General features: G+C 42.8%; 1 protein-coding gene across 6 annotated transcripts in view; it reads left to right on the top strand.

Annotated features, from left to right (window-relative positions):
- The window catches only part of KCNH8 (potassium voltage-gated channel subfamily H member 8), a 323,204-nt gene that overhangs the window by 133,698 nt on the left and 166,772 nt on the right, over positions 1 to 22,734 (top strand). For all 6 annotated transcript variants that reach the window (XM_083188766.1, XM_083188768.1, XM_083188771.1 and 3 more), the window contains exon 2: positions 1,693 to 1,926. In XM_083188766.1, the coding sequence (XP_083044892.1) occupies positions 1,693 to 1,926 (234 nt within the window). The remainder of the gene's footprint in view (positions 1 to 1,692; positions 1,927 to 22,734) is intronic.

The raw sequence follows: 22,734 nt of genomic DNA, 5'->3' as shown, positions 1-22,734 counted from the left end.
TGCTTGCAGAGAAATAAATTGAAGAAGCTAAAAGTAACCAATCAGATTCTAACTGCAATTTATCTTGTGCAATATTTGAAACTTTCCCTCTCGATAGAGGCTAAACCCAGGACAAATAGGACTCTAATGGTGGGTAGACACCATGTAGATGGGCTACCAGGCTGATGCTTGGCCCCAATTCCTTTCTACCCACTCCAAGCCTTATTACCCATACCCACCAGGAAGATTTAATAGACGGCAGAACAGTGCTTCAATTCAGCAATAAAAAGAATAGGGTCGCAAGCAATATATTCCGGCCGGCCATGCAGCAGGGCTGACGGGAGGAGGTTGCATGTGACCCATGGAAGTGCGCAATCATGAGTACACACTGCATGATGTAGATGATTTGTCATGCTGAAATGGCAAATTGTCCCAACATTGTGATAGTGTGTACCCACCCTAAGACAGAGATTTCACTAATGATTCATAAACCAAATTAAATAAATATGTTTGAGGCTTAAAGTGTATTTTATTATTTTGAATAATTAATGAGCTACAAAGTCAGTTCAGGTAGAGATATTACTCTTTACTTTACTTAACCAAAATTCCTTTAGATTGATAGTATGATGAGTTACAGTACCAGTGATTGTTAATGGAAACATAGAACATAAATATACAGTATAATATTCTTGGAAAAAGTTTCACCTAGTCTTCTCTGTTTAGTATGGTTTTGGTTTATAGTGTTTGTGTTTTTATATTTTGTTTTGTTTTTTTTTTATTTGAGGGAGGGGAGGCTTGTATATGAATGGCATGGGTGTGTGGGCGATTATTGTAATTAATATTCATATCTCAGCAATTGCAATATGTTTATTCAATTTTTTTATTTTACTGTATGAGTCTCCACCACAAATTCATAAGGGTGCAACATTGTATGTATCTATCATTACACCTGGATAGTCTGTCTAGTGTTCTTCATGCCTGTCTGGAGTGAGTGCAATTTTAGAAGCTCACTGGACAAAAGTATAATACCTCATTGAAGTCCTACAACCACTAGTGATGCTTTTTTTAAAAAGGGCCTGTTGACCTAAAGCCATGTCGACTTAGAACCATGTCGACCTAGAACCATGTTGACCTAATGGTGTCGACCCAATGCTTGTTTACCAACATGCTGTAGACCAAATATCGCAATGGGACGAGCGAGCGTCTCACAGCCACGCATGTCCCAGTTTTTGGGCAGCGGGGGGACGCGAACCCTGCCCATCTCCACTTTAGGGAGACGAGCAGGGTTAGGGGGGGTGCGAGGAGGTCGGCTGGGACCATCAGACAGCGACAGGGAGGCGGTGGGTACCAATGGGGAGCTCTGTCGGAAGGGGACACGGGAGCATCTCGTGCGAGCGAGTCCCCTTCTGGCTGCTGGAGCGGCTCGATCTTTAAATATATAGTTTATTATTATTTTTTTAATTATAGTGCTTAATGGAGTATTAAATACGGTTTTCACACTTAAATTGCATTCTCACTTTTACTCTAGAAAATATTTTTATAAACCAGCAATTATATCAATGTGCATGCATGTGACATAGCACAATGACGGTAACGCATGAATGAACGCATTTAGCCAGGGGGATTAGAATGCCACCACCACCACATATGCTATATGTAATTGTAGTTTGTGATATATGTTATTTATTTTATTTTTTGGAATTTGTTTTACAGACAGCAACTTCATTCTTGCAAATGCTCAGGTGGCCAAAGGGTTCCCAATAGTTTACTGTTCAGATGGCTTCTGTGAACTCGCTGGATTTGCACGAACTGAAGTCATGCAGAAGAGTTGCAGCTGTAAATTTTTATTTGGTGCTGAAACAAATGAACAGACAACACTTGAAATTGAAATGTCACTAGAGGAAAAGAGTGAATTCAAGGGGGAAATCATGTTCTACAAGAAGAATGGTAAGTGATTGTTTTCTCTCTCTCTAGACTCTACGTTGTTTTTATTCTTAAGTGTTTTGGATATTTGTGAGGTTTATATGTCATTTCACTGAGGAATAAAATGGATATTCTGCCATCCCCTCTCTACCGTTTCTTCAGTCATAATTTAGTTTTAGTAGCCAAAAAAAAACACAATGAATTTAAAGGTCAGTGCTAATAAATCTACCTCAATAAATAGGCAGGCTATAAACATTTATTTAATTGCAAACATAACCTTTAATATTTATTGTTTATTGTCGTAAGTTGCATAAAGATATGCAGAAACACATAAAAAGTAATACGTGTGGCATTTCATCTCGTGTATTATGGAAGAGTATTAGTTTGCATGAAAATTGAACCATTTATTTCTCTTGTATCTGCCGGGGATGTGATGTGTGGGTTAGATGGCAATATATGTAAATCTTCAATTATGTATATAATGTGAACAGTCCTCTCGTGGGTCTGAAGTAATGGGAATAAAACTAATATTCTGTTTAAAATCAAACTTCCATTTACATTTTAGGATTCATTTATTCCAATAAAGTATTTTATCGGTAACTAGGAAGATATTAACTATTAATTGAACCGATTAACCTAGAGAATATTTAGTAAGCATGTAAGGTGAACACTGAAGTCAGCAATGCTTGGCTTAATACACAATGTATAAACTTACAGTTGGCTTGACATCAGGGCTGCAGGCTGGTAAGCCTAGGGGATTTACTGGCTTTTATTTATGATATTGCAAAAGCTTTTCTATCGCATGGGACCAGTCCTGTATTACTACAGCAATATTTAAAAGACAGACAGACAGGCCATACACTCCTCATTCATATGCCTGGTTTTCTAGTGGTTTTGACCATTACAGCTCACTTGCATCATCTCCATCCTGACCAGTTGAGGTGCGCCAAGGTTTTGAGGGACTCAGGGTCTGTATGCATGGCTGCCTAATCATCACACAACACACCAAACCACACGATGCACAATGCTGCGCCCTCCCATCTGCCCTTCCCTATTACATTGCATTGTAAGTATTAATTATCAGTTTATTTTTAATATAAAAAAATAAACATTCAATTTGCAATGTAATAATAATCCGAATCAGTGTTGGGGTGGGGGGGGGGGGGGGGTGGGGATAGAGCTATCAGTGTTCCGGGCCCCAAGATTCTGTTGCCGGCCCTGGTTACAGCTCCCACTTCTTACTCAGCGACTGTCTATATTAGCATCTCTCCTCCTAAGGCAACCTGCACCTAGACAACTACTCTGCTTCCCTAAATCGCAGCTGTACTATTGATTGCACTGTAATTGTAATTACAATTGTAATTGTACTGCTAATTGTTACTTGTGCTCTGTTTTAGTTTTTTTTTATTATTGTTATATTTAGTTCTGTGCACTCTATATTATTCTAATGCATGGGTCTTCAAACTGTGGCCCTCCAGATGTTGTGAAACTACATGTTCCAACATGCATTGCCACATTTTGTCCTATAAGAGCATGCCAAAACTGTCAGGGCATGCTGGGACATGTAGTTCCACAACATCTGGAGGGCCACAGTTTGAAGACCCATGTTCTAATGTGTGCCATATGTACGGTGTTACAAACCACTTGTGGTGTCTTGTAAATAAAATGTACTAATAATAATTATACATATGCACAACTTTTTTGTAGCCTATGAACTCCTTTGACACACCCTTTACAAACATATACTATGTGTGAATGCCCCCTTACCCAGTTACATAATTGGTGAAGTTACTAAGTCAGTAAAGTAAATAGAAAAAAAATCCATACTTTAATCATTATTTTTTTTACCTACATTCTCATTGCCAGGGATTTTTTGCTTATGGTCAGGGGTTGCTATGCTTGCTGACAAGTGTTTTATGATAGTTGGCAGGTGTTTGTTTGCTCATTGCCAGGGGTTAAATGCTCCTTGCAAGGGGTTAAAATCGCGTTGCCAGGATGTTACATGCTTGTTGCTAGCTAGGGGATTCTTTGCTCGTGGCTAGGGGTTTCATGCTCATTGCCAAGAGGTTACATGCTTGTTAACAGGGGTTTCTATGTTCATTGCCAGGAGGTTATAATCTGGTTGCCAGGAGAGGACATGCTCTTCTTCAGGGGGTTACAGGCTCATAGCGCACCAGCGCTCCTGGAAACAGGAATTTCCAGGTAGCACTGTTCACACTACACTCTCCCGACAGATGTGCAGTAGCATCTGTCTGCAGCAAGGTAGCAGCCATTTTTGCAGGTCTGTTTTAGTAGATACAATGTGGGTGGCAAGACCACATGGATTCTGCTGTGCCCCTGCACCCCTGCGATCCCCCCGCCACACTTGTATTTACCTTTGTGTCAATCACAATGAGTTTTCTCTGAGGGAAATAATGCACCTTGTTGTATATACAGATTTTTTAAGGCTCTGGGAAACATTCACAGAAATGGAAATACTGTATGCATTATTTTGGCAGCATTTGCTAAAGGGGTATGGGTTGTTAGGATGATAGTATTCAGGTCGATAGTCCAAAGGTTCAGTGGCATTCATTTTGTAGCTGAGGACCAGGGCTTTCCAACGAGCCCAGCCCCGTGTCTCTAGCCCCCCGGGAACCAGAGATATCGCCTGGCAAAGCTGTAACGTTTTTTCCCCATAGGATAATATGGGACCCGTCAATTCCGACCCCCACCCGGTTCTGACGGCTGCCAGTTCCCCTCCTGGCATCACAGAAGTTTGTGGTTGATCTCATTCAATTCCAAATCGCTGGGCCTTCAATATGATACCAGGCTGGTCCATATCGGTCAATCGGTTCCAGAGATATTACATGTAAACTAATTTTTTTTATTTTTGAAATGTAATTTCATGGCTGTTCATGTTCTTTGAGTGCAGATTACTCTGGAACCAAAAGTTCCAGTTTCACTGGACCAAAATCATTCAAAGCCCACTCAAAAGTTCTTCAATATGATACTTGTCTCATGTAAATGGATCAGTTGGTTCCGAAGATATAGCCGGTTAAATAAGATAACTGGTTAAAGGGGGGGAGGGGTGGTTTTTTCTCCCCCTAACACCAGAAAATGCAGGGACTAGGCTGGTGTAAAAGGGGCCAACCTGGGAATGCATTTTCTGGTGTGAAAGGGGTATTATTTCAAATAGCCGGGACCTGCAGTTCTCTGAATACAGCCAGGCTCTGCCACTGTCAGTGGCTATCACTTCTGCCTGGCGGCTGTCCCCCATTTACCGCGAGCATGTATTCCCCTTGGCAATGAGCATGTAATCCCACATGGCAATGAGCATGGAACCTCTGGCAATGAGCATGGGACCCTTGGCAATGAGCATATAGATAATCAGCACTTATGTAGCATAATTTTTAATAGGCATTATGGTGTTTGACATAATACATAATGGACATAATGGCGTGTAACTTAACGTGTAAAGGATATTATGGTGTAAATGTTTAATGCGCGCCTTTGGTGGACAATGTTCCTGTTTATGAAACGTATTGTGAATTTTGGCTTAATCTGTGTGGCATTATGTGAATTCTGGCTCAATCCGTGTGGTATTATGTGAATTTTGGCTCAATCCGTGTGGAATTATGTGAATTTTGGCACAATCCGTGTGGCATTATGTGAATTTTGGCTCAATCCGTGTGGCATTATGTGAATTTTGGCTCAATCCGTGTGGCATTATGTGAATTTTGGCTCAATCCGTGTGGCATTATGTGAATTTTGACACAATCCATATGGCATTATGTTTATTTTGGCTCAATCCATTTGGCATTATGTGAATTTTGGCTCAATCCGTGTGTTATTATGTAAATTTTGGCTCAATCCGTGTGGCATTATGTGAATTTTGACACAATCCATGTGGTACTATTTAAATTTTGGATCAATCCATGTGGCATTATGTGAATTTTGGCTCAATCCATGTGGCTTGATGTGAATTTTGACACAATCCATGTGGCATTATTTGAATTTTGGCTCAATCCGTGTGGCATTATGTGAATTTTGGCTCATTCCATTTGGCATCATGTGTAAGGGTCAAGTATAATGGGGTCTAGTATTTTGTTGCATAATTTGTAGAAGTTGTATATGGTGTTGTACACTACACTCAAGGACACGCCCCCTGTTGAGTGGCCACACCCCATTTTCCGGAGCGCGCCTTCGGCGCATGCACAACTACATCCTTCACTTTTGTCAGCATGGTGGGCTGGCGTACTTTAAATGCCAGGACCTATTTTTAATCACATTCCCACCCTCTCTCTGCTGCTCTCTTAGCATGTACACTGGCACCACTAACACCGCCCCTCCCCCACCTAAACCCTCTTTTATCATGGTGCCCCCCCTGTTATTTTATCCTGGATCCGCCCCTGCAAAGGTTGACCACTATTGGTCGACAGTCAAAAGGTTGACACGTAAAAATGATTGATATGCTTTCAGGTCAACATGGTGTGAGGTCAACATGAGTTTTTCACATTTTTGGTATCTATGTTGACATTGATCGACATGGACACTGTATAAGTGTACCGCTGCACTCATCATGCTTTGGGCACTATTATATTCTCCCTCTATGCCTGCTAGGATGGTATGAACAGGTTGGTTAAAAAAATTCATGAAAAACGCATGTCGATCTTTTTCCTCATGTCGACCTTTTGACCATGTCAACCTAATGCATGTCGACATTTTTCATATGTCAACCTTTTGTCAACCAATAGTGGTTGACTCTTTTGACTGTTGACCTAGACACTTTCGACCTAATAATTACATACGTGATAAAGGGGCAAGTTCCCATGGATGTACACATACATGCAATGTTTTACTGTTGACAGCTTATTATTTTTATTAATATTTTTTTTATTTGTGTTGAGACCTTATGAAAAAAATATGTAATTTTTTTAGAAACCAAACTAACCTTCTTTGCGTTATGTTCTCACTGACAGTGGGATGTACAAAATTAAACATGTCCATTAGTACGTAAGACTGGCTTTGAGGCAGAGGGCGATGACAGCAAAAGACTATGGGCTTTTACTGAGAGGGATATATCCCTCCCAGTACACCAGACATGTCCAAACTGTGCCCTCCAGCTGTTGTGAAACTACACATCCCAGCATGCCTTGCCATAGTTTTAGCAATCCCTAATAGCAAAACTGTGGCAAGGCATGATGGGACTTGTAGTTTTACAACAGCTGGAGGGGCATAGTTTGGACATGCCTGCAGTACACTCTTTGGCCACCGCATCCTTCAGCCCATGCACAAAGGAACTGCCAGAGCCGTAACCCAGAAGTAGAGTGTCCGGTGCTGAGTGCAAAGTACAGCTCTTATCAGAAGTGCTGTCCTTGGCAATACAAATAAAATATGGGCCTAATTCAGTTTGTCTCACAAAAGCAAAATCTCTCTAATGGACAACACCATATGCACTGCAGGTGGGACAGATGTTACATGTGCAAAGAGAGTTATATTTGGGTTTGTGTGTTAAAACTGAAATCTAAATTGCAGTGTAAAAATAAAGCAGCCAGTATTTACTCTGCACAGAAACAAAATAACTCACCCAAATGTAACTGGGTGAGTTTTGCAAACCAACCTGAATCAGCCCCTATGTTAGTAGATATGCGATTAGTATCAATGGGGCAGATGTATTAAGCCTTAACAAGAGATAAATGCAAGGGTGATAAGGAGAGATAAATGTCCAGCCAATCACCTGCTAACTGCCATGTTACAGGCTGTGTTTGAAAAAAGTCAGTAAGGAGCTGATTGGCTGGACCTTTATCTCTCCTTATCACACTTGCATTTATCTCTTGTTAAGGTTTAATACATCTGCCCCAAGATGGTAAGTGGGGGGATGTACCACCACTTGTTATTACAATAAGCTGTAAGTACTTGACACACATATTGGACATTGGCAAATACTGTGCAGTTTTGGATAGGACAGGAAAATACTCTTATCCTTCATTAGAGTATTATTTGAGGGCTCCAAAATAAACATGATAAAAATCATCAGCAGAATTTTGGCCACACTAATGTACAAACGGAGCCAGCCTCTGCAAGCCCGCCAGCGCAACATATACATAGCGCTGGTGGAGGCTGGCGGGAGGCGTGGCTGTTGGATGGGGACACGCAAGTGGCTCACTCGCTTGTATCCCACTCTGAAAGGCGGCAGGGAGACAGGACCGGGTGCTTCCCTGCCTGTCTCCACTTCAGGGAGACAGGCAGGGAGTGTGGGAGAGCTGCTGGGCTTTGCGCACCCCGTTCTGTCGGATTCCAGCGGCTGGCGGTGGATGGCGCATGTCAGTTCTATCGCCAGGATGTATTATTATTCTTTGGTGATTTTCCCCCAAATATCTTCCAAAACAAGATATACTGTAACGTTCAAATATATGTATTTCAAAATGCTAGCAAGTCAGATGGATAGCTTAACATTTCCTGTTCACAGGTTCATCTGAAATCAGGACTTCATGCAGGATATTATAGGTTAACTTGTAACATTTGAAAAACATACTTCATTTTTATATCAACATCAGTTACTTGCTAAATGTTTTGTCTGTATAAAACAGTGAGACTAATTGGAGTAATGTCACAGTGGGACTTTCGAGCCAACAACATTTTACCAGCTTTTATGGTTGACATTTAGCACATCATTGTGCACTTGGCACTAACCCAGTCAAATTAGACTATGTATCATATGTGTGGAGGATATGAGCTAAGCCCTTAGCAACTCATGAAATGTGCTAAACGAAGTACTCACACCGCATAGCTCCACGTGAGGATGCAGGCAAAAATATTTTGATATGGTGAGAAGAACATTATAGAATAAATTCATTTCAATGCAATTTTTAGTAGAAAAAATAGCTGATGGCAAGTGAGAGTAGTGGTATATAGAACAGGTAAAAATGGTTATACCAAAAAAGCATATATATATTATTGCACACAGTGTACTTTAATACATTTGGGTCCATGGGGTAATGAAATGGATTTGCATTTATAGAAAAATGTACAGTGTATAGAAATGCATGCTACTGTATTGTACTGTATGTGCATTGTGTGCTATTTAAAGCACCTAGGAAACAGGGAGAATGTATACTACAAATGATTTCTCTCCCAATGTATTATTATAGTGGGGGCAGCATTGCAGCAGTCACAATATACTGTACCAGGCACAATGAAACAATATAGCAATCAATTGATTTTGTTACTGCTAACATAAAAACCAAAGTCTTCAGAACGTCTTGTTGCTTTTCTCTCTTATTAATACATTGTAGAGATTCCAAGTGCATCCAATCCCCGGCTGGGGTTTTCCTGCTATGCTCAGATTTCGAAACAAGGCAAAGCATCAACTACCCATTATTGGATCCTGCATGTTTAGGAGTAGGGGTTGTGGGCTACTGTGTTATCAGTGAATTGGAGATGTGGGCTGCAGCTCTGTCTAGAACTGTTTCAGACTTACAGTGTCATTAGTGCAGGGATGTGGGCTGCAGTGTTATTGAGTTATACTGTGTTATTGTTATCAGTAAAGGGATATGGGCTGCAGCACTGTGACTGTATCAGTGTTAGGCAAAACATCATATTTTAAATATACAAGAGCTACTATTAAAAAGGTACTCTTTACCTAGAAGGGCGCCAGCGATTGGAATCGCGGGCGTCGGGGGTAAAAAATCGCGGTCATCGCGGGCATCGCGGGTAAATCGCGGGTACATAAAAATCGGCTGCCCGCGATTTTCCCATAGGGAACAATGTTAAAAAGGCTGATTGACCGCGATTTTCATGTAAAATGCCTCAATGCCCGCGATTTTACCATAGGAATCAATGTTAAATGGGCTACAGAGCCCAAATAGGCACAATTAACCCTTAAATGTCCCCCCAAATTTTTAACGCCACCCCACGATCCACGCCAACCCGAAGCGTGGCGAGCGCAGCGAGCCCGCGAGGGGCGGCGCTACGCGTCCTCCGACCTTTTCATGCCCTACTATCCACGTCGGCGTGGAGTTGAGAATAGAATAGTGTGGCGAGCGCAGCGAGCCACCGAGCCTGAAGCGTGGCGAGCGCAGCGAGCCCCGCGAGGGGACGCGGATACCTGTGAAGCCCGCGAGGGGACGCGTATAACTGTGAAGGTATCCGCGTGGCCACGGACACCTGTGAAGCCCGCGAGGGGACGCGTATAACTGTGAAGGTATCCGCGTCCCCTCGCGGGGCTCGCTGCGCTCGCCACGCTTCGGGCTCGGTGGCTCGCTGCGCTCGCCACACTATTCTATTCTCAACTCCACGCCAACGTGGATAGTAGGGCACGAAAAGGTCGGAGGACGCGTACCGCTGCCCCTCGCGGGCTCGCTGCGCTCGCCACGCTTCGGGTTGGCGTGGATCGTGGGGTGGCGTTACAAATTTGGGGGGACATTTAAGGGTTAATTGTGCCTATTTGGGCTCTGTAGCCCATTTAACATTGATTCCTATGGCCAAATCGCGGCCATTGAAGCATTGAATGGAAAATCGTGGTCAGCACAAAATTTAACATTGAACCCTATGGGAAATCGCGGTGATCGCGGGCATTGCGTCGCGGCCGTTAATGTACTGCCCGCGATGCCCGCGATCACCACGATGGGCGCCCTTCTAGGTAAAGAGTACCATTAAAAATAACATTCACTAGATGCCACTGTTACTTATTAATAATGTTGTGAAATGCATTGTTAAATAATATAAAATGTGTGCATTATTCAGGCAAAAATAATGCTCACTATAGTAGGTGCCACTATTATTTATAGTTCTGTTAATTCATATGGAGCAGTCAATAAAAGAGCAGGAGCAGCAACCCAGTACTCGTGCTGTGGCTGCTGCCAGTCATAATACTACTTCAACATATAATAAAGGTAGTCCAGGGGGCACATTATTTAAGAAATTGTAAGAACTGGTGGATCCAAACTTGAGGGTAGTGATCTCCTCCGGACTGGCTTCCATCAAAGGTAGATCTTCAAAGCAATGACCCTTGTGCACCTGGGGTTGAGACTTGTAGAACACACCAGCGGGTCTTCATGCCTATAACAGCTGCCATATCAATTAAGGCTAGGCGCACCTACCAGTACTTGATGCAACCAGTTGTGGTAGTACAAGCTCAACCCCAAGTGACCCGAATGAATGCCGGATGGAAGGAGGTTCCTACTAGGAGACTGGAGAATGACTCCAGTACAAGGTGGAAACTAGGCAGTGTATTGGCAGATTAACAACAGAGAGAAGGCCGTGGCTGAGAGGCTGGAGAGTGAGAAAATTAACAGTGACAAACAATAAAAGCTAGACACGGCTGATGGAGATGGGTAGATTGGAGTACACAGAAGGCAAAATAATGGAGAAACTGGAACTAGTACCAGAACTAGAGAGAGGCAAACATTTAGGAAACGTAAAAACAGAAGAGTACTAAATACAATACAAGAGAACAGACAGGGTAACTGACTGGAACACACTATAAGGTACAGTAGGAGCAAGTTTCATCTTTGCTCCTTTGTCCATGGCTAGCCATGGCTATTCTATTGTTCTCAGCTGCAATACAATACGTATTGCAGCTGAGAACAATAGAATAGACATGGCTAACCATGGCTAGCCATGGCCAAAGGAGCAAAGATGAAACTTGCTCCTACTGTAAATGGAAAACTGAACATGAGAAATGCTGAGGACTGGTAGGACACCACTGAAACAAATACTGAGGCCAGCTGGGAACAGAGCAGGAACAAATACTGAGGCTGTCTAGACACAGAGCTGGAACAAATACTGAGGCTGTCAGAAAGGGTTCATGCCACAACTATGAGCTATGACCATCACTGGGAGAGAGGCAGACCAGGAAGATATAGGGAGCATGGACCAATCAAATGGCTGGATAAACACAAGCCTCCGGAAACACAAATGAACTGTAGCTGAAATACACAGAAGCAAAGCTGCATTTACACAGATCTGCCAGAGGTGGCTATAATCGTTGCCTGTAAACAACCAGGATAGAATCCAGACAGAAGATGTAACATAACCCCCCCCCCCATTGAGGGTGGACTCCGGATACCCTTTGGAACATGAGGAGGAACATAGTTGCACAGAACCGACTTAATGTCTACGCCAATACTTTTTTCTAAATTGTTTAGGTTTAAATAAAGTAATACCAAATATGTTGTTTGAACTGAAGGTAGCCATAAGCAAAGGAAGCGTATTGGCTTCAGAATCATAATCATAATCTGACGTTTTCTGAACTGACGTTTTCAGAACTGGTTGGCATAGGAAAAGAAGCACAACTTGACTGGACATGCACTGGGCCTTGAGGAACAAGCCTCTTAACTTCTTCACCAGAATCAGAATCTGGTTTTAATCCCAACATAGATCCCCCTTCTTTGGGAGCTAAATTCTCATGAGAAATACTGCAGGCAGAAAAAAATTCGGCAAAGGACTCTCGGCATGAGAAACAGGTAACTTAGAGGAATCCCGAGATTGTTTTTTGGGACCCAACTTCTGAAAGACAGTGTCACCAAATGCTGAAAAATCCTAGTGTATGGGATCTTTAGCTTTAATGAGTCTACAAACCCTTTCAAAAGGCTTGCCTCTGAAGTAGTAGGTGAGATACAAAGCAATATTAGCAGGAGTAACCCCTATGGAAGGTCTTGTTTGAAAAGAAACAGTGCCACAAATTGAGTTCAGTCGCAAACTGAGTTAAGTCGCCATCAAAAATTATTTATGTGAACACATCCTCTAGGGAATCTGAGATTGAATCAGACAATGCATCTTCACAAGAAGTAGGGCTTGAGTCCCCTTTGGGTCTAATACTTCAAGAACCTCTGCTGAAAAAAATGGAATTTCTCCTCAGACTTTACAGTGTCAGATATTACTACAAGTAATGCTAGATCAGAAGTCCCTTCAGAAGTCTCTTTTGGAGAAAAGGCATGAACAGCTGGAAATTCTTTTTTTATGCTTGATAGGGGGAAGACCTTTCTTTGGACCAACAGGACATGAAGTAACTCCATGGGAATGACAAGACTTAAGGTTTTTCCCAGGGACCGGCAAGACAAGAGTCTTCTCCTCAGACTTGACAAGAAGTCGTGTATGCGATACCTGCTGGACCTAAAATGTTGAGGTTTTTGGAAAAATGTAAAGAATCTGATTATGAGGTGAATTTCTGTTTTACAGTGTCAATGCAAGCAGGCAGATTATACAGTAATGGGTCACTAAAGTCACTGTACGGCTGGATTCCTTTTCCTCTAAAGGCTTGCAGGAAATACTGGTGTTACAAGCTGCAGAAATAGCTTGTTTTTGTTTTTCTTGTATTTGTTATCAGTACCCACATGCCAGGGTTTGGGATGTATGCATGTTGTGAAAAACCTAGTATTGGGGTCCCTTGTCCCTTCCTCAAGATGTGGGTACTTTTACAATCCGCCTCCAGTGGGTCGGTGTAAATATGCAGTTAATATATTCTGTTTGTTGTTTGTATGTTTCCCCTGGATCAGTACTCCAGGTTTTGCTGATCCATCTTGCCTGGGTTTCATGCATACCCTGCTCCTTAGGTGTGGCTGCATGCTAGGTTATTTAGTTAGGCTTTCAGCATGCAGACCCTGCCGGTGATTTTCCTTGTGCAGCCAGTCCTAGTCAGCATCTTGTGCAAGCCTGAAGTCTGTGTCCTTGCTGTGCATCTGGGATTGTGTCACAGATGATTCCAAGTTTCTTCCTGTTGCCTGGTACTGGCTACTGATGTCCTGACCCCTGACCTTTACAGAGATAAGTGTCCATGTATCATCTAGGCATTTGTATTCTCTGCTATTTGCAGTGCAGTATAATCTATGTGTAAAGTTATATGGTGTCTCGTAGCTATCATCAGTGTTATGGTGGGAGCCAGCTCCATTTGGGTTGGGATCATTTGGTCTATAGCATTATGGTCGAAAGTCATTAGGTCGAATCCATTAGGTCGACATGCTAAAAGGTCGACATGACTCTAGGTCGACATGGGAAAAGGTCGACACGATTCTAGGTCGACAGGTCATTAGTTCGACAGGTCATTAGTTCGACAAGGTCATTAGTTCGACATTGTCTATGTCGACATTCACAAGGTCGACATGGGGTTTTTCACTGTTTTTTTACCTGAATGTCAACACAGTCGACATGGACACAGTTTAAAGTGCACTGCATCCCCTCGCATCGCTCGCTGCGCTCGCAATGCGTCGGGCACGGTGCCTCGCTACGCTCGGCACACTATTTTATTCTCCCACCACGCCCTAGTGGATGGTAGGGCATGAAATACCGCCTGTCGGCACATGTTGGCTCAAAAAACAGTGAAAAACTCCATGTCGACCTTGTGAATGTCGACATAGACAATGTCGAACTAATGACCTTGTCGAACTAATGACCTGTCGAACTAATGACCTTTCGAACTAGAATCATGTTGACCTTTTCCCATGTCGACCTAGAGTCATGTCGACCTTTTAGCATGTCGACCTAATGGATTCGACCTAATGACTGTCGACCATAATGCAGTAGACCAAATGACCGCATCCCATAGTAATATAACATAGGAGATATACAGGAGATGAACAGGAGGGAAACAGGAGGACAAAGAACACTTCGTCCTCCATCTGCAACCCCAGCAATCAACATACTGCAGTGTGTTTCCTGCCTCATCATCACCTACAGTCTGCACAACCTGGACACTGATCTCCATGCTGAACTAAATGCTGTCACACACTGCTTCTGTCTCCCTTATACATTAACTATACTTCCTGTAGGCTCTCCACGCTTCCAGTATATCACCCTCTCACTACTCATTCTAGGCCACTCCAACCTCATTCTATATCACTACTCTGATCAACTTTACACAGTAATATGGCTCCTAGATCCAGTCCCATACCAGTCCTTGCTATCAGGTCTCACCCCCTCTCAACCTCCACACCTTTCACACGCGCCCACAACCCTCACAACCTAATTACTATCTCACCTGTCCCCTCCCTTCCTTTCTCCTGTGCTCTCTGGAATGCTAGATCAGTCTGCAACAAGCTCCCAACTATCCACGACCTCTTTATCTCCCACTTTTTTAACCTTCTTGCCATCACTGAAACCTGGCTGTCCGCATCTGACACTACCTCCCCTGCTGCCCTCTCTTATGGAGGCCTCTCCTTCACACACTCGGTCAGACCTGATGGCCGCCAGGGTGGAGGAGTGGGCATCCTCCTCTCCCCCAACTGCACCTTCTGCGCCATCCCACCTGAGCCCTCCCTCACATTCTCCACCTTTGAGGTACACACTATCCGCCTCTTCTACCCCATTCACCTCCTTGTGGCTGTAATCTACCGCCCCCCTGGCCCCTGCTCCCCTTTCCTTAATAACTTTGCTGCGTGGCTTCCACACTTTCTCGCCTCTGACCTCCCCTCTATCATCCTCGGTGACTTTAACATTCCTATTGACATCAATAATGCTGCCTCCTCTAACCTTCTTGACCTTACCACCTCCTTTGGACTTTCTCAATGGACCTCCACCCCCACTCATAATCTTGGACACTCCCTTGACCTAGTCTTCACCCACTATTGTAATCTCTCTGATTTCTCTAATTCTTCCTTCCCACTCTCTGACCACAATCTGCTCTCTTTCACCCTCTCATCCTCCCCTCTCCCCTCATTGCCCAGACCCACAGTCACCAGACGTAACCTCGGGTCTCTTGACCCCACTGTCCTGTCTTCCCTGGAGACTTTCCTCTCTCCTCTCTCAACCATGACTTGCCCCAACCAGGCTGCCTCTTTCTATTACTCTTCTCTCACCTCTGCTCTCGACTCTGTAGCCCCTCTCCACACTGTTCCCCTTCGACGCTCTAAACCACAACCCTGGCACAACAAAATAACTCGATTCTTGCAAAAATGTGCACGCTCTGCTGAACGCCTCTGGAGGAAATCTCACTCTCTGGAAGACTTCCTCCATTTCAAGTTTATTCTCTCCTCCTACAGCACTGCTCTCTCCTATACCAAATAACATGGAGAAAAAGAAGACTCTTTTTGGGGGCACTCTTGGAAATAAGTTAGCATATTCATATATGCAAGTATAAATACCTGTGGACTACCAAAAATATGTGGAAAATTGTTTTTATTTGTAATAGTGATAATCTTAAAATATAACTTTTAATATTCTAACTTGTATAATATAAGTGGTAATTCACACAATTTGACAAAAAAAGGATTTAAAATATGCACTGTAGCTCACACATCCTGGCTCAAGGTAAATAATTCTTACTTGAGCAAAAAAAGGAGAGAAAATTTCTTCTTTACAACACTAAATATTGTGTAAGTCAGGACTGAGAGACCATAAATATGTCGAACGCTGAGTCAATTTATATATAGAAAAAGGGGGTGTATGCAGACAACCTAGACTGCTCAATGTACCGTATCCGGATAGTACTAATTGGTGCCAAATGGATTATCAATAAAGTCAAATAAAGGAAATCATAGTTTAGAGGATGGTGGGAAAGTTGAAATTGGGTGAGATATAGACACCTGCAATCTTGAAATTTCATAGTTTATTTTCTCCTTTGTATATTTTTCTGCTAACTAATCCTCTCTCACTTGTGAAATCGCCCGTGTATCTACACTGCAATTCCACAAGAGTAACAGTGAGTGCACGGCTCGACTGAATGAGCAGCAGAAGGTACTGTGGCCAAACTTTAAATCTATCCTTTCAATTGCGGAGGCTCTCCCCAAATCTTTTGACCACAATCCTCTTAATATATGATGGTGGATACATAAGAAATCTGGGTGAGATATAGACACCGACAAACTAACTTTATCTCTCTCTGGTAGTAATATATACCACCACTCAGACATCAACTCTTAGCTTCTGACTTCCCTTTTCCCTTTTTCTGATGACTGCAACACTCGTCAGTTTATAACAGCTGATTTATTGATAATCCATTTGGCACCAATTAGTACTATCCGGATACGGTACATTGAGCAGTCTAGGTTGTCTGCATACACCCCCTTTTTCTATATATAAATTGACTCAGCGTTCGACATATTTATGGTCTCTCAGTCCTGACTTACACAATATTTAGTGTTGTAAAGAAGAAATTTTCTCTCCTTTTTTTGCTCAAGTAAGAATTATTTACCTTGAGCCAGGATGTGTGAGCTACAGTGCATATTTTAAATCCTTTTTTTGTCAAATTGTGTGAATTACCACTTATATTATACAAGTTAGAATATTAAAAGTTATATTTTAAGATTATCACTATTACAAATAAAAACAATTTTCCACATATTTTTGGTAGTCCACAGGTATTTATACTTGCATATATGAATATGCTAACTTATTTCCAAGAGTGCCCCCCAAAAGAGTCTTCTTTTTCTGCATGTTATTGAACATATTTACCTCTGACTCTGGGGTGCACCTCCAACCTACAAATTAAAAGGGGCAAGATACCCCTTTCAAAATTATAACAGGATTTGGACCAATATAACATTATCAACTCCACTCAATAAATTTGCAAGATATCATGTCTGCATAGTGGAGTACCCAGTGCGGGATCCAACCAAAAAACCTCTCTCCTATACCAAACAATCTTTCTTCAAATCTCTCATCTCTTCCCATTCCTCCAATCCCCGACGTCTCTTTGAAACTTTCAACACTCTACTTCGCCCTGCACCACCCCTCCTCCCTTCATCCCTCACTGCCACTGACTTTGCCTCCTTCTTCCTCTCTAAAATTGAGGTAATCCGACATGATATCTCCTTCCATACCCCCTCTGCTGCCCACCCCAATCATCCTCCCCTACCAACTACCCCACTCTGTCATCCTTCTGCCCTACTACAGCTGAGGAAGTCCACTACCTCATCTCATCCTCTCCCCCCTCTACCTGTCCCTTGGACCCTCTCCCCTCCCGTCTCATCAGTTCCCTCTCCCCCACTGGCTGCTCCCACCTTGCTCACCTCTTTAACTGATCTCTTTCTACTGGCATCTTTCCCTCACCCTTCAAACACGCTCTGGTCTCGCCTATTCTTAAAAAACCTAACCTGGACCCTTTATCTCCCACAAGCTACCACCCTATCTCTCTTCTCCCATTTGCCTCTAAAATACTAGAATGGCTGGTTTACAGGCATCTCACCAGCTACCTGTCTGACCACTCCATCCTAGATCCCCTTCAATCTGGCTTTCGCCCACTTCATTCCACTGAGACTGCCCTAGTGAAAGTCACCAATGACCTGCTGTCAGCCAAATCCAAGGGTCACTTCTCCCTGCTTATCCTTTTGGACCTATCTGCTGCCTTTGACACTGTGGATCACCCTCTCCTCCTCCACACACTCCAAAACATTGGCCTCTCTGGCACAGTCTTCAACTGGTTTTCCTCTTACCTCTTCAACCGTTCCTTCTCAGTCTCTGCTTCTGGCTCTACCTCACCACCTTCTATCCTTCCTGTCGGGGTCCCTCAGGGTTCCGTCCTTGGCCCCATTCTGTTCTCTCTGTACACCTCCTCTCTGGGTGCACTCATTAACTCCTTTGGCTTACAATATCACCTCTATGCAGATGACACCCAAATCTACCTCTCCTCTCCTGATCTGTCCCCCACTGTTTTCTCTCAAGTTTCCAACTGCCTCGCTGCCATCTCTACCTGGATGTCTGAGCGATTTCTGAAGCTGAATATGGACAAAACCGAACTTATTATCTTTCCCCCACCCAGAGCTATGCCCCCTACTAATATCTCTATCACTGTTAACAACACCATTATCTCCCCTGTTCCCCAACTCCGCTGCCTGGGTGTCACTCTTGACTCCTCCCTCTCCTTTGCACCCCACATCCAAACGCTGGCCCATTCTTGCCGGTTCCAGTTACGCAACATTGCTCGCATCAGGCCCTTTCTCTCACAGAGTGCAACTAAGCTGATCATCCACTCATTGGTCATCTCACGGCTTGACTACTGTAATGCTCTTCTCACCGGCCTTGCTCAATCCCAACTAGCTCCTCTCCAATCTGTCCTCAATGCTGCAGTCAGGCTTATCTTCCTCTCCCGCCGCTCTAATTCTGCTACTCCCCTTCAACAAAATCTGCACTGGCTTCCATTCCCCTACAGAATCCTCTTCAAACACCTCACACTCACATACAGGGCCATCTCTAATTCCATTGCTCCATATATCTCTAACCTCATCTCCATTCATACACCCTCCCGCCCTCTACGGTCAGCTGACGACTGTAGTCTCTCCTCCACCCTGATCACTGCTTCCCATGCTAGAGTACAGGACTTTGCCCGTGCTGCACCCCTTCAGTGGAACACACTCCCTCGCTCCATTAGACTCTCCCCGACCTTGCAAAGCTTCAAACGGGCACTGAAAACTCACCTATTCATCAAAGCGTACCCTTCCACTGCATAAACCAGCTGGTTCTCCGACCCCTTGCCTGTTTCCTGTTTACATCCTGCTATCTAACCACCACCCCCTCGCTTGCACCTCTTGTAATCTGTCTGTCTCCCCTTCCTACTAGATTGTAAGCTCCTCCGAGTAGGGCCCTCTTCCCTCCTGTTGTCAAAGCCCACTTCTCTTCACATTTCACTCACAGCTCTCCTTTACTCCAACACTCAGTGACCATCTTCGTCTGCATACTCCTCTCCATCATTGGCCTTAAGCCTCTAGTTGTATGTTGATTGAGTCCTCACTACTTATATCCAAGCTGTAATGTGTATTGATCTGTGGCGCTCTTTATTTGTACTGTATTTTTGTTATTTATTCAATGTTATGCCAAGTTTTGTTTCCCTGTATTGTTCCTTTGTACGGCGCTGCGAAACACTTGTGGCGCCTTATAAATAAAATTATAATAATAATAATAACTGCATGTATAGGTCTAGCTGTTGGCGTACTGTGTAATTATTAACACATTTGTGCATTGTTGCATTCAGGGTAGTGTGGTGGGAAGCTGTATCGTTGCTCCACACTTCACTATCTTCCTAATTGATCCAGCTACGGATTATTTGTGTAAATTAGTGTACGCTGGACTGCTGGAGGACTCTCTCTCGTGGTGGACAGTTGTGCCACATTATTGTTTTGTTTCCCTATTTACGGGTTTCAGTCAGTTATCTTTTTGTCCATCTCTCAGTTTTGGTTGATGTGTTGTCCTACATAAGACCTGGGGGCATCATGGTTGGAGCGGGCCTAACTCGCTCCTTCAGACGTGGCCTGTTCTTCCTGGTAACCTCTTGTCTGGAATCTCCTCAGAGTCCTAACAACTGGATTGTATTGGAATCCAGACAGAAGATGTAACAGTGTAGAAGGAATAGGTCACCGAAGTGCCCTAGAGGGGTGCTTGGGAGGAGTTGTCCTGCTGGAGCTGCGGCCTCTAAAATTGGGAAGTCAAGCCCAAAAAAATAGAATGCAAGAAAGGGGAGGTGAAGCCGCGCTCCCTAAAAACAGGTGAGAATATGATTAGGTATAAATTTATTAAAAATAGGTACGATTAAAAAATTGGGGTAAATCTTATGTCCATAAACATAAATAAGTACCACAGAAATAATAATGAGAGCAGGGATAGTCACCCACAGTTCAGCCGTATAATGTCCTGTGTCCGTTCCTATAACAGAAATAGGAAAACAAACAAAAGGAAACATTACAGCAGAAAAATTTAAAATTGGCAACATGCCACACACCACAGGTACTAACAAGGAAAGGTTTAGGCCACGGCTTTTGCTTGCAAGTGGTTGTTGTTTCACGTACTAGAAGAATGCTAATTGTGGAAGCTGGTGCGAAACACATACATGTTCTGCTGTAACCTCATAATGATGATAATGCAACACCTTCTCACTTTATGGCTAGTAGAGGTGTCAACTTTTAAACAGACAAATCATTGCCAAAAAAAAAAAAAGAACACTAAGGCTGAAGAACAAACCATGTGTTCACAAATCCCTGTGGAGAGTATAGAGGTGTCCACCTTATCTATATATGAGTCTGACATTTCTGTACTTTTAGAGAATCCTTCTTGCACCATTTATTCACCTTTTGCAAATGTGGGGATAAGCAGACAAGTAAAGATGGGGAAATATATATTGAGACTGCTTTTGTGGAAGTGCAACATGATGAAGAGAATATTCTTATGCTAATCTTATGCTAATGAGGATTCTGATTGTGTCAAAGTCAGCCACCAGTGACAGAAAATTCCACCTCTTGTGTGTGGAATTTTTTTTACCCAATCCTGCACCATTTGTGAGTCACCATCTCGGCACCTCCTAAACCAAAACACATTATGGTGGTTTTGGTTTTCCCTGCAATTACCCTGAATAAGTTCTGATTGGCTGTAGATGGAATGGCGCTTGTTCCAGTGCCTTATGGGGATGTGGGGTGGATGCAGTGCATTGTGTTGGTCCGGCCGCTTTTGCAGTGGGGGCTGTGAAGCTAACACTCCGTGTCCGGCGAAACCAGAAGTTGCTGGAAGTTGTCCGCAGCTGTGGGGCAGAGTTCAGAGCATCTGTGCACTTTTTTGTTTGATTTTGTTTGTTTAAGAATTGGTGAAAATTATATTTTCCCCCATCATTTCTAAGAATATAAAAATGAGCAATAGGACAAAGTTTTTGCTTTTTCTAAGATTGAAATAAAAATACTAAACAGGAAAACATCTCCTTCTTAAGCAGCACACACAAAAAGACCAGGATAAAGGTTCCATGTTTCTTTGTTTCCATGTTCTATGCATATTGCACATGCTATCTGGTTAATGTCACTCTCATCAGACTAGAGGCTACTTCTGTGAAAATGTCCAGTGGCCACATGCCAGCGTTGTCACTTCCAACAAAGATTTATTGCAAATGAACATATGAAATTCAGAATATGGCCTGAATTCTGTAATTGACAACTCAGACAAGCAGCATTTCTCCCGTAGGGATCTCTGCACTCTTCTCAAAGCGAGACAGAACATATTGTCCCAGCGTGTAGTGTAATGTAGGAAAATGATGAATAAGCACTACCAGTGCAATATATCACAATTCTGTCTGCTGTTATTCATCTCCAAATGGTACTTTTAGCTCAGTGATATTATTGTATATTATTACGGGCTTCAATTTTTAACTGATGGTGGAAAATATGCAGTGAGCCCGAAACCTCAAAATCATATTTGTTTGGGACCCAAATAGAGTCTTAGAAGTAACCCAAATGATGTAACATAAAGGTATACAAATATAAAAATGGTAGAACATCAAACTTACCTCCTTTTTATACAGTATAGTAAGATCTACATTTGCATAATTTAACTCCCATCTCAGCACATTTATTTTATACATTTAATTGAATATATTTTCACTGCTAGCTTTATGAATGTAGGATCCAATATTATAGAAGTTATAACGAATCCAGAGGGAATTCCTTAGCAACGGATATGCGCCAATCATGGTTTGATCAAAGGATTTTGAGAGAATATCAAGTAAAGGTCTAGACTAGCTAATTATGGGGGGTTTGTTGGGGGGGGGGGTGTTAGGCTAGTGTTTTATAAATAATTTGATCACAATATTAAACAAGCAGCCTGGATTTTTATTTAACACTGTAAAAAGTCTTAAAATCATATGTAAAAATTAAAAATAAACACGACTAACGCATCCCACATAGCGCGTCTGCACCTGAACAATTATTTCCATTCTTTCGTCTGAGTTTTCTTGGCACTGAATGTATCTTTTACATTTACTACATTCATTGTTTCCCTTAGTAGATAGAAAACCATCTGTTCAATGACAAGATTATATCTGATAGCCACGGGGCCTCTAAAGGATCTCTTTTGTGAAAAAGCTCAGATAATGACATAGCAAAGTACAGTTCTTTCATATTTGCAAAGATGTTTGAAGCCGTGACTGTTATAAAAAGACATCAATGTACA

Source organism: Crinia signifera, chromosome 5, assembly GCF_055691185.1.
Source record: "Crinia signifera chromosome 5, ASM5569118v1, whole genome shotgun sequence".
NCBI classification, from domain to species: domain Eukaryota; kingdom Metazoa; phylum Chordata; class Amphibia; order Anura; family Myobatrachidae; genus Crinia; species Crinia signifera.
Note: the sequence above shows the minus strand (reverse complement) of the source record. Positions and strands in the feature narration are given on the sequence as shown.